This window comes from Lagopus muta, chromosome 1 (genome assembly GCF_023343835.1).
Source record: "Lagopus muta isolate bLagMut1 chromosome 1, bLagMut1 primary, whole genome shotgun sequence".
NCBI lineage: Eukaryota > Metazoa > Chordata > Aves > Galliformes > Phasianidae > Lagopus > Lagopus muta.
Genome location: NC_064433.1, coordinates 78,399,672 through 78,417,179, shown reverse-complemented (window position 1 = coordinate 78,417,179; position 17,508 = coordinate 78,399,672). Strand labels below are relative to the sequence as shown.

Genomic DNA, 17,508 nt, shown 5'->3' with positions numbered 1-17,508 from the left:
AGATATAACTTCATTTGTTAAGGATTTCCTAAAGTGATTTCAGATGAGTGAATTCAGAGAAAATACTCTTGCAACTGATCCAACACTCAAAGTCCACAGGATATAATAAAATAATAGAAAAGAAAAAGAGAAAGAAAAAAGAAAAAGAGAAAGAGAAAGAAAAAGAAAAAGAAAAAGAAAAAGAAAAAGAAAAAGAAAAAGAAAAAGAAAAAGAAAAAGAAAAAGAAAAAGAAAAAGAAAAAGAAAAAGAAAAAGAAAAAGAAAAAGAAAAAGAAAAAGAAAAAGAAAAAGAAAGTAAAAGAAGAAAAAGAAAAAAAAAGTAAAAGCAGACCAACAGCCACCATATCTCATGGGCATCAAACCTTTTGGCTTGCCTGGGCCGCATTCAGTGAATAGAAATTGTCTTGCGCTGAGTAAGTCGCTCCAAAAGTAATGCCTCCTATTTATTTCCATGGATATTATGGTTGACACAAAGAGCTCCATAACACTGTTTGACAGAGCAAATCTCAGCTACAAAACACTAACTTTCCACCACACTAACATAACCACCACCATTAACTATTCATTTTCATCCACAAGAAACAAGAGCCTTAATGCTGCTCTCGTAAAAATCTGAACAAGTGAAGGTGACCCACTGTCACCACAGCTGAAACACATCACCTCACCACTGTTTAGTCTCCATAAACATCCAGCAAGTGGGTGCAATTTCTTCCTCATGGAGGAATTCAAAGACACGCCTTTGCTTCATATTCTCTTCTATGTCAGACACTATTTTCTCAGATGATCCCTCTGCTGCTACCTGCTACACAGCAAAAAAAAAGTGCAATGGAATATTGGTGGGAAGGTTCTGCCTCCACTGCCATACCACCAACATCCACCTCTGATGTTACGGGTCAACATAATATAACAGCAGGCATTACTTTTGGAGCAGCCCTAATAAAATATACACTATTCTCAATGTATAAGTTAAAAACATTTTGACTGTAAATGCTTTTTCTTTAAATTTAAAAAGAAAAGGAACAAAACCTTAAAACCAGTGGGACATTTGAGTCAACTCTTTGAAAGGGTAGATAACAGCAGGATAAGGGGAAATGGTTTTCAGTTGAAGTTGAGGGAAGATTCAGGTTGGATATCATTGGGAAGTTCTTTACCAAGAGAGTGGTGAGGTGCTGGAACAGGCTGCCCAGAGAGGCTGTGGATGCCCAGTCCCTGGAGGTGTTCAAGGCCCAGTTGGATGGGGCCCTGGGCAGCCTGGTCTAGTATTAAATGGGGAGGTTGCCTGTTGTGGCAGGGTTGGAGATTTATGATTTTTGAGGGCCCTTCCAAATCAGACCATTCTATGATTCTGTGCTTTTGTTTTTCTGAAACTGACACACCAGTCTGGTTCCGTGGCAGTGGCTGCGATTCTTAGTGAGGATTCAAGGTATGCACCAGAGATTTTTGACTGATTTTTATTCCTCCTGTACTTCATCCTTGACAATAATTGTTCAAAATGTGTGTACTGCCAAAAATCACTGACATGAATAAAATGGGACTGTGAAGCAAAGCAAATATTTTTCTCTGCTAAAATAAGGATACTGAAAGTCAATTAAATAGAGCACAATAAAAGAGCACAATGACACTGTTTGATTGAGCAAATTCTCAGCTACAAAACACTATATCTCAACACAGTCACCACCACTAGCTATCAATTTTCACCAGCAATCAACAAGAGCCTGCATACCACTCTTGTAACAATCTGTGCCACCAAAGGTGACCCACTGCCTCCATCTCCTCTGCTGAAACCCACCACCTCATTGCGCTCACATCCACAGTTTGGTCTCCATGTTCAGTAAGCACAGATGAATGTCAACGGGTGCAATTTTTTCTGCATGGAGCACTTCAATGACATACCTTTGCTTCATGTGCACTTCCATGTCTGATGTCATTTTGTCAGACTGTCCCTCTGCTGCCATCTGTCACATGGTGACAAAATGTAATGCAATACTGGCAGGAAGATTCAACCTCAACTGCCATACCATCAACATCCAACTCTGATGTTCTGGACCAAAATAATAAAATAGGAGGTATTACTTTTTGAGCAGTCCTAATATTTTTAATGTATACAAGTAACGAAACTTATTTTAATTCCCAATATTTCCATTAAAACATTAAAAAAGGGAGCAACAAAAAATAAAAGTAGAGAGATATTTGAACTTGTCTTTGTGAAACTAATTTAACAGTCTGGTTTGATGGTTGCATTTCTTCGTGAGTCCTCAAGCTGTTCATCAAAGGTTTTTCATCTAATTTTGCTCTTCCAGTAATTCACCCTTGAAGATAGTTGCTCACAAATCTATGCGCTGCCAAAAACTAAAGACATGAGTAAGATGTGGAAGTGAAGATATTTTTGTCTGGTAGGACAGGGCAGAGGTCTGCTGCAGGATAGGCTGGGACGGGATGCGTGCAATCTGTGGGTCATGGGTTGGATGTGCCTGCACTGAAAATTTTTTAAAAGGCCAGTCTGTGGTGATACAGACAGAATAATCACCTAAGGGGAGATATCAGTAGAAGAGTGATTTACAGCTGATACAACTACAGAGCAGTTTCAGGGACTGTCCTGGGAGATATCTACCTAGATGGCATCTCCAAGAAAAATAAGGCAAATAAGAAAATAACAGGGATGTTTTTATTCTGAAGTCAGGGAATTTTATCCAGTCATGTAGATATTTCCAAGCTAGTAGTAGAACACTGCAAAGCTCCAAGCACTGCTCCTGGAGTGTGTGTGGTACAGCTCCCTCCCTTTCCCCTGGATTCTGTGTAAATATTTTCATTTCCTGCTTCTATGGCTACAGCATTGGCAAGGCTTGAGGAATCCCTTATGTGAAGCGCCAAGCACACAATATACAAACACACCACTCTACTACATAAACACTATACTTCTAGCACTCCAGGTTAAGAAAGTTCATTGTTTAGCCACCCTGTGAACTGTGTTGTGCCTGGAGTCCAGTGAAAGAATAACCAATCCATTTTTCAGATCCTCTCTCTAGCACGCGGCCCCTTAATGCGGGGTTTGTCACATGCCCATGGGTTGACATGTTCATAAGAACTATAAGTCAGATGCTTGTTTGTCACTGCTCCTGCATGCATCATCTTCCTGCCAGCCGCTGCGCCAGCACCAAGGTTGTTTTTACTGAGCCACAGGAGGTGGAGACGGGAGGAACGGGAAGCAGGAGGAGCGACCTTGTGAGGGCGCGTCTGGGCTGCGTCATCGGGCAGGAGTTCAGCGACGGGATTTGTGATCGGCACGTGGGATTTGCTGTGGGGAGGAGAGGTTACCTGGTGATATTCTCACCGGGTCGTGTCTTGGCACCAGAGGAGGAGAAAATGCAAGACTCTTCTCTGGTTTGTTACAGAATTTCAAGCTAGATGTTAGCTAATATGCAGTTACCTCCTCTCTTTTGTTCTTGAGGAAGACATATCTCTATGGACATGGAGATTTAGTAACTGCTATGGGGCAGGCAACTAGGAAGCAAAAAGGAGGCCAAACATGTTACAGAAAAGCACTATGGCATGAAGACAGCTTTTTCTCCTGGCATAAACAAAATCAATGCCTCGGTTCTGAGTCATCCTTTTGAGATCCTCTGACTCTACCAGCAACTATGGGGAAATGCTCCAATGTCTAATGACAGAATGAGAGAAACAAGTCAGTGATGCTTCCTGTACTAACCTCGTGTATGCGAACTACTGAAGACTGATCCATGCCATTCCACTGTGGCTTGCTCTACCCTTAGGAGAATCTGGCACATACTTGTTGGAGGTCACAGCACCATGTGAACACATAACTACTTAAGCACAAAAGCATCTGCCAGAGTTCTCTGGGAGGAGGGGGAGCTGTTGGGGGGGGGGGGGGGGGAGGTGGTGGGAGGGAAGGAGGAGGGACAGAACAGGACAGACACATTATAGCCCTCCAAAAATAGACGTCAGCATTCAGGTGAGAAAAATCACATCTAACGTGTCTGTTTATTACCTTACACTATGAAGGCATTTTAAGGTGACAGACTATGGTACAAATGCCTAATTTGTAAGTGTAAGTGAGATTTCTATCTCATGCCCGTCTGCATTCACTGGGTAAGATCATCTCTGAACTGCCACTGTCAGTGCATATCTGCTTCTAAGTAAATGTACTTTCTCCGTATCTCTCCTTCACGCAAGATGAGAGATCACAGTCACCAGGCATTACCAATATACCTCTGAATTCAAGAAGCAATGGGCGTAGAGTGCAAAGGTGGGTGGTGGGTAGTATATGATAAACAACTCTCTCCAGGGCAAAGAGCACAAACTAGCACCCTGAATCTGCTGTGGGGATATGCAATAGGTCCTTCCCATTGTTGGGATAACTCCTTCCCTTCAGGCAACTCAGGTATGTGTATCAGTGTTTAGGGATAAAGAAACCATTAACACCTGAAGTATGAGTTTCTTGGGGCGGCCTTAAAGATGTATATGAATACTTCTAGAAATAGATGAGGGCTTTTTCCTGATCCTTTTCCCCTGATCCTATTTTTATTACTTATTATTTCGTTATGATGCCCTTACAGAGCATTGTAATGGAACTTCCATCTTTGGTCTTCCATTTCTTATGGCTTTGAGCAGACTCTTTGCTCTAGTCTGGATTTTTTTTTTTCCATTCAAACCATACTGTAGAATCATGATGCCTGCAAAATAGCAACTATGTATTTTCCTACTCCTATTCACTGTGCCAACAGGCTAGCACAGGGTTGAATCGAGTACAGTGAACCTGCATTCTCTTACTTCTGCCCCTGGTGTGGCCTTTGCCTTTGAGTGTTGCCTTATACTAAGGCAGTCTACTATTCCACACAACACTCACTGCTACTACCAAAACTGCTGCACAAATAAAACATCATTCTTGGAAAAGTTCCACTTCTATGGATGAAGCATGCAATGGAATAATTATTTGATGCACTCCTGCTCAATGTCTCCAGGGCAACAGCAGCTTTTCTTTTTAGTACTGATTTGACCATGTGGACCCCTACTTCAGCACCTTCTCTTTTGCTGGTCAGTACTGTGAGCTTAGCCACACTCAGAAAAAAATAAAAAAAATAAATAAAAAAACCCCCAAAGGATGATACTACTGTGTGTATCATCTAAAATTGGCTGGCTATTTAGACTTCTTGCAGTCAACTCCCTTCACCACATGCTGCTTGTAATGTGCCTCTGGCCTGGGATGTTATGTGACACACTTGTGATTTGAAGAAATCAATGCGTAGGAACTTAACAGCAACATTTTGTTACTGTTAAGCCAGGTGTTCTTTCTTAGCAGCACTGGGAAGTACTGGGGACATTTCTACTATAAGCACTTCCAAGATTATATGATTCAAAGTCCATTATATTTCTACAGATAGTATATACTCATCAATTACGTGTGAGACAATTAACACGCCTATTTCACATAGTGATTTATGAAGTTTCCAGTCTATTATTCCATGGTCTCTTTTACTGTCTAGTGCCCTTTTAGCATCCTGACAGTCAAACAGACAGCCTTTTACTTTAGCCAGTGGTCTTCCTCTCTTGTCCTCTAGATGAACTTTCCTCACTGATGCATGCTCAGTAGGAGAATGCCTATTGTAAGTAATTTTTAGGCACCAAAATCGTAATGTTTGCTCAGTCAGCACCCGGCCATTATTTCTGGACATTTGTTTGTCCTTGGATAGAGATAAGTTTGTGGTAACTTGTCTTTTAGTGATATACACTGGGGTGTTAACCTGTTTTTTAATAATATATACTGGGTTGTAGAAGATAAGGAGGATAGAGGGAAGAATCTTGATGCCTGCCTGTTGCATCCCAACCTAATCCCAGAGTGAGACAATTTGACCTTGTGTGGAGGTCATAGCTTTCATTGTTGTGTTTCTTTTGCTGAGAGCCTTTTGTCAAAACAGAACAGTCTTACAGCATGTTTTCTAGTCCATAATACTACATCCACACTATTCACAACATCTAAAAGCTTTCACAGTTTTGTAAGAATTAACCACATAATACAACAACTTTATTCCTAAAATACGTGGTATTTCTACTTTTTCAAATCAACTATTCCTTAAAACAAGTTACAAAACACACTGCGCCCCCACTTCCTCAAATCGCCTCCTCTCCCTTGTTGTTTAACCGGAAAAGAGAATAAACAGAACAACCCAGATCTGCTAACAGCAGGGACAGACACAACAACTAGCCCTCTATTTTCCCTTTTTCCTCCGCTGTACAGCTCACAACCACGTACAGAACAGCCTCATGAAGGCGCTCGCACGGGGACACCTCGGAGGTCGGTGCGTGAGGACGGGCGCGCGGCTGCGTGGATAACCCCTGAGTCACGCACTTCGCGTTCATTTTGGCGGCTGTGTTTCTGCGGATTTTTTTGTCGTTGTTCTTTTTAAATTGTTACCACGAAAAAAACCCGAAACGCACAGCAACCCAACGTAAAGGCAAACGCCCACCACAGACACACGCACGAGGGCGACGCGCTCCCCGGCTGCAAGCGCCCGCACCGCGCTGCAATGGCGGCGGCGGCGGAAGGGGAGGGCGCGTCGCGGTGACATCACGCAGCAGCACGGCACGGAGCTGCGCTCCGCTGGGCTCGGCTTGCGCGAGCTGCGCGGGTGTCGTTGGGTTTGCTGAGTCGTAGGTGACGGTGGGAGAGCGGTGGCCGGCTCGGAGGTGTCGCATCATGAAGTTCCAGTACAAGGAAGACCACCCGTTCGAGTACAGGAAAAAAGAAGGGGAGAAAATCAGGAAGAAATACCCCGACAGAGTCCCCGTGAGTGTGCCGGACGAGCGCTGCCCTCGGGCTAGCTGTGCAGACATCGCCATTCTTTGCTGTCCTTGTCGCTGCCGCCTGCTGCTTTGCTTCTTTTCTCTGAGAAAAACGGGATTAGGAAAGATGATTACTTTGACGTTTCGATATTAATTCCAGACTGCTTTCTCTTTAGTGCGAACGTATTCGTTGTTTTACGCCAAGGTCTGTGGGTGGGTGTGGGGGTCTTTTTTCAGGCATCCGCAGTAATTCGACTGCAAGAACGCTGTTAATCTTATTATGGCAGCCTGTGTGCGTGGGACTGGCGGATGGGGAAGGAGCTTGCTCTGGGAAAATGGAGGAGAACAATGAATGAGTAAAACAGGCGTGCTTTGTAAGAAAAAAGACCTAAATCAAATGTTTTCCTTTTATTTTTTACCTTTCTTTGGAGCTTGCTCTTCAGTATAGTCGTTCTCCGTTCTTTTCCTTTGCGTGAAAGAAAAAAAAAAAAAAAAAAAAAAAGGATGCTAAATAATAATTCTCAGTCTTACTTCTTCTCTTGTTTAATCATCCTGTGGAAAAAAAAACAAAACAAAACAACAAACATCATTTGGAAAACAAGATCATCTTCTAGCTAAACTTTCCTTCCTTATCCTTAGGTCCCTCTGGAATCCTGGTGGAAAACTCCTGGCTTTATAATTTGTAATAATAATTGCCAAAAGAAATAGTAACACTAATGTTTTTTTTTTTTTTTTTTTTTTTTTTTTTTTATTTTTTTATTTTTTGTCCCCTTTTGATAAATGGTTTACAGCTTTTCTCTCCAGTGCCACTGGGAGAGTTCTGTCCTAGATGCAGACTGCAAAAGGACTGTTACACCTTAGGTTTTCCCTGTAGGATGGGGCCATTTTTTCATCTTGAGAAAGGCCCACAACTGGGTTGATAGAAGTTTTTGAAAGTCAGAATTTGGGTACGTTTTGCCCAGTCATTTTTGGGGCCCCTACCACATCAGAGCAGGTTGAACATATAGTGTATGCAGTTCTGTCTTTTGAAATGAGGAACTCAGAGGGCTCAGCTGGTCAGGAGAGAGGCAAACTGTAAACTGAGGGTCAGCATGGCAGATTATGCAGCAGGTCATGATAGAAGTAACTGGAAGAAACATGTGGAGAGCCCAGCAACAGACCTGGTGTGGCAGGAAGTAGAAATATCAAGACAGAGGGGCATTAGCAGAGTGTTATGGACAAAAACAGGATCAAAGTGAGTGAGGTGTGCTGCAGCTAAGGAAAAGTGAGAACACTGCCTGGAGAGGCCTGATGTGTATTGTTGGAGGCTTGTTGTCGCAGCTGCATGTGGAACAAATGAGTGCAGCAAATGGTTTTTACATCAGTTCTGTCACTGCCCTTCACAGCAGTATGATCCTTAACAACAGTGTCCCTTTGGCTGCCAACACTTCAGTGTCGTGATACATCTCAGCATTTTGCTGAAATTAGACAATTTCAGCATTCTGCCCCAGAACATTGTTACCAGAGTCACCTCCCAGCAGTAAGAGATATGAAGGTAATATCTATCTGGCCTTTGGATTGTTTTTGTAGATTTGACTCTGCGTGCAAAGTAACCTTTAGAAGAGATACCTACCTGGGTTATCAAGGAAACTGACTACAGTTATAGTCTAGGAAAACACCTCCATTTTTCCCTTACTCTTTGTAAGAAGATCTGTCTCAAGCTTTATGATTTGATTTGAATCCTTTCTAGGTGTTTAGAATCCCCAAAACTCACCTTGTCCTCATAGCCATGGCATAAATCAAGGTACCCTCTATCTTCTTTTCCTTTATCTAGCGACTAAGCTAAATGCCATCCTTTTGAGTCAGTTTGGTTCTGTCACTGCTGCTACCTAGCAGTTCTGCTTACCAGTCTTCTAAATGGAAAGCAAAAATTAAAGGCTTTTTTTTCTGCTGCAATTTGTTAAATACTACCTTGTAGCATTTCAGGATAAGAAAACAGGCAAAGTACTGTTGCTGGTCAGCCTGCATCTGTGTAGTGAGATTGTGCCTTTCCTTCACAATACTTACCAGTTGTATCTTGTATGGAAATGCATGTCCTAACACAGACTTAATCTGAAAGAGCTCAGTTGCCTAGTAGTTGAGGTTCTTGAAGTTCTTGCACTAGCAAACTACACATGTGTTTTAGAAAGAAACAGAATTTTCAGGGCTTTTGGCTGTGTTGGAGGCATCTAAATGGAGTGCAGCACAAAGATGTCCAAGCCAGCATCTCTACTGTGTGATATGCTTTGCAGATACTTGGATCTGGAAGGAGGAGAGTTTGGTTGGCGTGGCACTTTTTCCAAGTTAATACACAAAGCTCATCACATTTTTTTCCTTTGGCATACTGTTTCATTGATGTGTCAACACCATTTTCCTCCTAAAGAAGGAGGAAGCACAAAGCACGACAGTTCAGCCTTTTCTATTGTACAACTGACACAGCTGCTGATTTTGGTTGCCAAAGGGCTGGGAGCATGAGTCCTTAGAAATTAGTCTCGCAGTGTTTCACATAGGCTGTATACAATCACAGGTTCTAGCAGAATTACAAAGTTTAGAAAGTTCAGAAAATTGAGCTTCTTTTGTTAGAAGGTCGAAAATGGTTTCTGCAGAATTTAGATTGAAGCACGTGACATATCTCTCTACTTGATCAAAAATACATACCAGGAAAAAATAACAACTGCCACCAATGTCTGCATTTTCTTTCCACATGCACGCAGTATTTCCATGGAAACATATCACCAAGCTTTGGAAAGATTTCCAAACCTTTTTATATTCAAGTCACTTGGAATAGTTCCTATTTCAGAGAGAAGCATTTTGCCTAGCTCTGGTAACAAAAAGTTCTGTGTAGCAGGAGATCTCTTCACCTCTCTGACCTCAAAGCTGCTGAGCTTATTCTTTCTTATGTCAATGTATAATGAGGATTAGTATTTGGTGCCAAAGGTCTCTGTAAGTCCAGGTGGTGATGTGTTGTTTATTCATTATGTACTTATACAAATAAAGAAATGTGTGTAACTATATTAAATAGGGGAAATAACATCGAGTTGTTGGATCAGGTCCAGAGGAGGGCCACAAACAATCAGAGGGCTTGAACACTTCCCCTGTGAGGACAGGATGAGAGAAGCTCTCTGGGGCTCTTCAGCCTGGAGAAGAAAAGGCTCTGGGGGGACCTGTATAGTGTTCTACCAGTACCTGAAGGGGCCTTACAGGAAAGCCGAAGAGGGGCATTTTAGAAGGGCATGTGGCGACACGATGAGGGGAGCTGGTTTTAAACTGAAGAGGATAGATTTAAACTGGGTATTAGGAGGAAATTCTTTACTGTGAGAGTGGTAAAACACTGGAACAGGTCAGTCTGCCCAGAGAGGTTGTGGGCGCCCCTCCCTGGAGGCGTTTAGGGCCAGGCTGGATGGAGCTTTGAGCAACCTGGTCTAGTATGATGTCCCTGCCTGTAGCAGGGGAGTTGGAACTAGATGATCTTAAAGATCCCTTCCAACCCAAGCCATTCTGTGATTCGATGAAATAACCTGAAGGGATATGAATTTCAGAGCAGAAGATAACTATTGAAGAACTGGCAATTTGAAAAAAAAAAAAAAAAACCTTCCTCAGTAAGCTGTAGCTTCTCTTTTAATTCTTTGCTTCATTCTAAATCGCTGTGGGTGAATGTGGAAATTAGGATATGGGACTACTGGGAATGGAGCTGATTTTGTGTCAGGCAGGTTGAAATGTAACTTGGAAACAGCTCAATTTACTTGTATTTGTGTAGTAGCCTCCTGGTAGCTCCCTCATACAAAATTAACCTGCCTTAAGACTATCAAGGTGACCTGATTTTTTTTTTATTATTATTATTATTTTTCCCTTGGCAATTATGGTTTATTTTTATGCTTATTCCACTTTCCACTTTTTATTCGTTGTGCTTACTGCTGTAGTCCTGAGCTCCCAGCACAGAGATTGCCAGTGATTTGCTGTCTTCTTCTTACCTGTCTATTCTTTAATGTTGTGTATTTGTTAGGGATGAAAGGAATTTCTAAAGGCCTGGTAGCACCAGCTTTCTCAAGGGGTATTGCGTTCTTCAACTTCTATTTCTTTGGTTCATTTTCTTTAATGATGCCCATACCTTGTCTCTTTCTACCTCATCAGGTAATTGTGGAAAAAGCACCAAAAGCCAGAGTACCTGATCTAGACAAAAGGAAGTATCTTGTGCCTTCTGACCTCACAGGTAACAAAGTCTGCCTCTGTTCTTGATTTTCATTAAGATGGACTTATTAAGTGACTTTAGTTCATGTGATCATCACCAAAAATGAAAAATTCAGGCAGGACTCAACATTTTATCACTACCCCAGTTTGCCCAGCTGTACTTATTGTATCTATGTATCTTACAGTCTAGATTACAACGTGCAGAATTCTTTGAGACTGTAGGTGTCACAGTGACTAAAATAATACGTGTGTGTCAATGTGACTTCCAGCTGTGGTGAAAATGACTGAATTGTGTATCACAGGCAGTGGTGAAATCATCAGTCACTGATGACGTAGCTCAGGTATACTTGCTGCAGGAAAGGACAAGTTCTTGAAATATTCTCATTGTTTTCCACTACTGTGGTTGGAGTCATGACCATGATTTTTTTTTCTGAGTGTTCGTGAACATCTTTGTGTGATTACATTTGTTTTCATTTGAGAACATAAATAAGTTACAGGAACAGCTTTTTTTTTTTTCTTTTTTTTTTTTTTTTTCCCCTCTCATTGCAGTATGTAACTTATTGCAGAATACTTTCTTATGCAGAATAGCTCAAATAAATAAGGAGTTTGTTTTCAGGAACTGCAACCCATTTACATTGTGAAAATTCTCTTAACATGTTTTTGATGTACAGAGTTTAAGCAAGTTAGAAGTCTTCCACTAATCCCTGCAGAAGAACAATTCATACCATAATAGCTGGGGTATGGATTTAGAGAATGTGGTGGTCTGAAGCAGTACTGATTAACTTGTGAAACTGTCAGTTCAGTGTGGATTGGCTGCTAATATTGTTACAGTTCCTACTTGCTTTTCCACACTGTCCATTTTCCCTAGTTTTTACATACAGTATGTGACTTCCATCACTTCATTCTCGAAAGAAAACAGCCATGCTTAGTTGGAAATTCTCTTTGTGTCTGAGGCATTCTCCTCTGTTTGTCTTCAGTTGGGCAATTCTACTTCTTAATCCGAAAGCGGATCCACCTGAGGCCAGAGGATGCGCTATTCTTCTTTGTCAATAATACCATCCCTCCCACAAGTGCTACCATGGGTCAGCTGTATGAGGTAGGTCTGACCTATCTTTCTCTTCTTGTTCAATACAAAATAAATTTTCTCTTAGCAGTAAAAGAACACAGTATCACTCTGCAACTAAATGTCTATAAATGCATTTTGAAAGAATACTATATCTTTGGTCAGGAGTACTTTTTCCTAGCTTGTACTGTATAAGGACATTGTGAACATTGCTTGCTAATATTTCTACTAAGCAGTGTTACTTAACTTTGAAGGCATATTCTGTGCCCATCATTCCTCTGTTACATAGGCATTAATTATATCATGGTTGCTTTGCAGCCTGGATTGATTTCTCCTTGATTTCTCCTTGGGCTGTGCTAGTGGTTTTTAATAGAAGAGCTCCAGTTTGGTGCTGCAAGCCTTATTTGACCTAGCACTTTTTGACAATGACTGGATAATTTGTATATGTAGACTAATGAAGATGTAAGATTAACTACTCAAATCTGGCTATGTAGAAATAAGTACATCTGACTATCTAAAGCTGAGATCAAGACTGTCTGGCATTCTGCAGACTTTTTGTATCCATTTAATCATTCAACATCTCAGCTTTACTGCCCCTGTATAAAAGTGGACTAGTATCACAGCCATTTAGTAAGGTGTTCTGAAATATGACAAATGTAACAACATTTATCAAATACCAAAGTATGCAGAGATTGTTTTTAATGTTAGAGCACTCCTAAGTCACTCCTCCTGATCTTAAGGTTATGTCAGTGCTGACATTCTGCTGCATAGCCTGCAACAGTCAGAGCTGTTTCTGTTGCATATTTGCAGCACGCTATCTTTTCTAGTAAATCCAGTGTATCCAAAAATATGACGTGTCTAAATTTAGAGGTTGAGCTGTGAGTAGAGGGAGTTTCTGTATATATTCTCTTAGGAAAATGTGGAGCTATCAGTGCAAACAGAAAGGTTACGCCTCTTTTTTGCTACAATGGTTTCCTTGTTGGATTTTCTCATATGTAGTGAAGAACTACGGGGCTGTGGTTTGATACTTTTTTCTTTTCTGCCCTTGCAGGATAATCACGAGGAGGACTATTTTCTCTACGTGGCCTACAGTGATGAGAGTGTCTATGGCAAGTGAGCAGCAGTCCCCCAGGCATGCAGGCGAGATGGACTGATGGAACTGATTGGGGAATAGGGGGAGGGTGTTGAAGAGGAGGAAGAAGAATGCTTGAGAAGAGGGGAAGAGGACTGGAAGTTAACCACATGCACAGTGCCATCATCTTCCATGTGTTAATTATAACCATTATTTTTAAGTTGAGGGGAGGGAGGGTGGGGGTATTGTAAATGAAATGGTGAACTGATAGGCTAACAAGAGGTTCTGTGTTGAGGAATGGGAGAATCCACTGTTTGTACTCTTCCCTTATGCAGCTGGAAGTTGCTAGCTGGTACTGGAGGCTGCTAGACAAGCCAGTGTAGTGGAGCTCCTGGAGAGTGAATGAACAGGAGGGAAATGGTTGTTCATGTGTAACCTTTCCATTGGATGCAGAAGGCATGCCTGGAACCTGTACACTGATCTTGTCGCACCTTACCCATGGCACAGGCTGCATACCTATGAGCATTCAGTAAGCTGTGAAATATTTCACCCTGACCATACAAGGCTGTCCTGTGCTGATAGTCCTCACTCTAGCTGCTATATGTGAAGTGTACCAAGTCTACTGTATTTCCTGTTGCTTCCACCATTTTAGAATGCATTTTACTCCCAGCCTCCAACTCTGAGGGCTGGGAGCTACTCAGCTGTGAGATACAGAGATGGAGAGGATGAGGGAAAGAAGGGAGGAATATTTTTTTCCATTGTTCTTCTAATTGCATGTTCTGGACAGAACAATTTGAGACAACTCTTTTGTTCTTTTCAGTGAAGCTAACTGCTGAACTCATAAACAAGGACCTCAGGAGAACAACTAGCCCACTTCAGCATTGAGGCAGGATTGAGTATACCGAACATGTCCATAGCTATTCATCCAATTTATTCCTAGAGACAGTCATGTAGGCAGACTCTGGAGACTGCTTAGATAGTCTGTTCCAGTTTCTAGCTAACCTACAAGTGAGAGTGCTTTTCTTGCTATTTAAGTTTAGTCTCCCTAGCAGTGCATTAATACAGTTAACTAGGGGTGGTCTTGTAACTAGTGAACACAGAAAATTATCCGCCAGTGTTGTCCTTGCACCAATCTTCTGCAGATTTGAAGTTGGCAGAAATCTTTTGGGTTTAGCCCTCCCTTCCATGTCTCATCCCTGTACAGATCTTGCACCATCTGCACAAACAGAAGAGATCAGTCCCTCCCGTGTGTCTTTTGCTTTTTGTGATTGGACAGCAGTGTCACTCTTTGACACGAGAGGTGCTTTTAGACATGAAGGGGAAGAGGAAAAGATTCTCTGTAGGTTTTTTTATTTTTATTTTTTTTGTTGACATTTTTTACTTTATTTTAAGCCAGTGTTGTGTATGCCCCACCCTTGGAGGTGTTCAAGGCCAGGCTGGGTGAGGCCCTGGACAACCTGTCCTAGTGCTTGATCTAGCAGTTGGCAAGCTTGCCTATGGCAGGGGAATTAGAGCTTGATGATCCTGAGGTCTCTTCTAACCCAGGACATTTTATGATTCTATGGAAGTTACCAGATAGATGCTGTCCTGTGCAAACCTTACGCTGTCATGCCAAAGCAGTTACTTCTTGGTGGCACAAACAGCAGATTTTCCCATAATTGCCATAACTCAGATGAGGGGCTGTGGTTTGGCAAGTGAGCTGACTTTCAGGAATGTTTAGAGGTTTTATCTAAAAATGGAATAACTGGACCTGAATTATTGCAAGCATTCCTACATTTAGGGGGTGGATCAAGTGGGAGGAAAAGACGAGAAAGATGAAGGAGACAGGCAGAGTCCAAAATAAGTTGAGGGTGTTTACTGTATTTACCTGAAAAAGTTAGAATCCAGTTCTCTGCATTCCTCAGGAATGATAGATCAAGATGAGTGCTTCTATGGTTGTGGAGACAGGAAATCAGATTGCAGCCTTTTCTGATTTGGTCCACAGAGAAGATGGAAAATGAGGCTGGGGGTGTGAAGCAGGAGTCGTTAATACTCCTGTAACAGCAGGAGTGTGAAGGACAGGGATGCAGTGTAGTGCAGGAGACTCGCTGCCTGTGTGGTACAGTAAGTAGCAAATGAATGGAAGAAAAGGAAGCAAAGAATCCAGGCAAGGTAGTCATAAAGGAGAAACAGAAAACGGGGGAATAAAGGATGAAGTGGGGGAATAAAGGATGAAATAGGTGGGTTTCTACAGGCATTTTTCATCGTGAATTTCAGGTTTGCTGTTCTATCACGTTCATCTGGAGTAAACACGTTTGGAGGACTTGTATCTGCTGCAAGTTTACATAACTTCCTCTTTTACTGGACCACTCTCCTTCAGTTACTCTCCTTTAACATCCTTGGGGTGCAAATGCACGTCAGTCTACTCTTCTAGGAAGCTCTGAATGTTCTGAAGTAGAGAATAGACTCGGAAGGCTCTTTAGGGTAAAAGAGAAGATAGAGGCAGATTGTATACAGCCCTTTGCCACTGTCCCACTTGCTCACATAGTGTGCTGCTAAGCATGTGATTGTGTGTTGTCTCAAAGCAACTTGTGTTTAGGCACACGTAAGAGAGAAAGAGTTGGTATCTGGGTTGTGTTTTTTTGTGTTCCGACCTCTTTTCCCCTCCTGCTGCTGGGTTTATAAGTAAAAAGAATGGGACTTATCTCAGCTGTTTGCGACGTTTGAATTGACACTTTGCATTAGTTACTTTACATTTCTTTTAATTGGATTGTGGCATTTACTTTTGTTTTTGTGCTAGATTAATACTGTACGAAACAATGACGGTAGTTCTTTTTTTGTGTTGATTAGCTTCAGGTTCTTTTAAAAATTCATACTACTTAAGCTAAATCAACCAGTCAATAAAGATGCATTTGAAAATCACAGGATTGGCCCAAAATGTGATTGACTGTAGTATTTATCACCGTGTGTGCTTGTAAATAAAGAGCCTGACTAACCAGGGCTGCTTTGTCAGAACTTCTTGCTGCTATGTTTTTGGAGAACTCTAGACTTCTTCTATCCTGTCTGTAAGTCAGACCTCTCCATTTTTTATTTTTTTATTTTTTGTTTTCACTTGTCTGTGTCTTGCCATGCCACTCATGTGAACTTTACTTAGGCGTAGACCATGTAAGACAGTCTTAAGGAATATAGTGGGTGTGCAGAGACGTTCTTTGCCATTTTTAGGATCTGTGCAGAGCTAGCTAGCTGATGGGCCCCAAGGGCACAACCAGACTTAGCTACCATGCCTACCCTCAACCCACCCAGGACTCCACGTCACCCCCACAGCCACTAACATCTTCAGCTGCAAGGTTGCAGCGGGGCTGGACTCCAGTTTTCCACAGCCTTGCCCAGCCATACTCACTCCCTGAGCTGGGCACATCCATGGCCCAAATTGGCCCTGGCCTATCATCATCCATCAGCTATAAGGAAATCTGGGATTTGCTAAAAGGTAGACCTGCAATGACAGCAAATCTAGGTTTGTTTTCATAGAATCCTGGTATCACAGAACAGCCAAGGTTGTTGGGGACCTCTGGGAGTTGTTTGATCCAACCTCAAAGCAGGGACAAATAGAGCTGTTTGCCCAGGACTGTGACCAGGTGGTGTCTGAATATTCCAAAGAGGGAGACTACACAACCTCTCTGGACATATCCTTATCGATATTTGCGTGCCAAGAGGAAAATAGCCCTGCTGGAAGTGAGTAAGCCAAGCAGGTAGTGTTTTCCCTTAGCATAGCCTCTCCAGGTTGGTCACATGTAGCACACGAGGTAATGGTGAAAGAGGCACACAAGCTTACCCCGTCTTTCCCATCCTCCCCAGCAGCCAGGCCAGGCCAAGTCAGGCTCTGGAGTATGGCTTTCCAGCTATGGTGTCACCTGTGAGTTTGTGCAGGTGCCACTGGCCAAGACAGTCAGTGTGCTTATTGCGGGTTAACCTCAGCAGGCAGCTAAACACCAAACAAGTTCTCCTACACTTGTCCACCACCACCACCCTTGGTGGGACAGAGGAAGAGTAAAAATGAGTAGAACTTGAGATCAAAGTTGAAATAAAAATTATTAAATAAGAAGAAGAGAGAAAACAAATCACTCACCACTTACTGTGGATGGACATGCCTGGTATGCTCCCAAGCAGAAGATTAACTGCCTGAAAGTCCCTCCTCTTCCTTTTTGTTACTAAGCATGGTGTTATGTGGTATGAAATATCTCTTCGGTTAGTTCATGTTGTCTGCCCTGTATCCCTTCCCAGCCCTCTGAAATCTATTTACTTGAGGGAGAGAAAGACTTGACACTGCAAACATTCTTTAGCACAAGCTAAAACGTTGTATTATCAGCATTGTTTTGGTAACAAATCCAAA

General features: G+C 42.1%; 1 protein-coding gene across 1 annotated transcript; it reads left to right on the top strand.

Annotated features, from left to right (window-relative positions):
- The first annotated feature begins 6,572 nt into the window (after window positions 1–6,572).
- Window positions 6,573–16,040, top strand: GABARAPL1 (GABA type A receptor associated protein like 1). The gene is made up of 4 exons (XM_048958662.1): window positions 6,573–6,802; window positions 10,948–11,026; window positions 11,982–12,100; window positions 13,119–16,040. The coding sequence occupies exons 1-4, from the start codon at window positions 6,713–6,715 to the stop codon at window positions 13,182–13,184; spliced, it is 354 nt and encodes a 117-aa protein (XP_048814619.1). The 5' UTR covers window positions 6,573–6,712; the 3' UTR covers window positions 13,185–16,040.
- Window positions 16,041–17,508: the final 1,468 nt, after the last annotated feature.

Excerpts from the sequence above, each read along its gene's own strand:
- GABARAPL1 (XM_048958662.1), top strand. The coding sequence starts at position 6,713 with ATGAAGTTCCAGTACAAGGAAGACCACCCGTTCGAGTACAGGAAAAAA. Across the intron at positions 6,803-10,947 it reads AATACCCCGACAGAGTCCCC|GTAATTGTGGAAAAAGCACC; the intron begins GTGAGTGTGCCG and ends CTACCTCATCAG. Across the intron at positions 11,027-11,981 it reads TGTGCCTTCTGACCTCACAG|TTGGGCAATTCTACTTCTTA; the intron begins GTAACAAAGTCT and ends GTTTGTCTTCAG.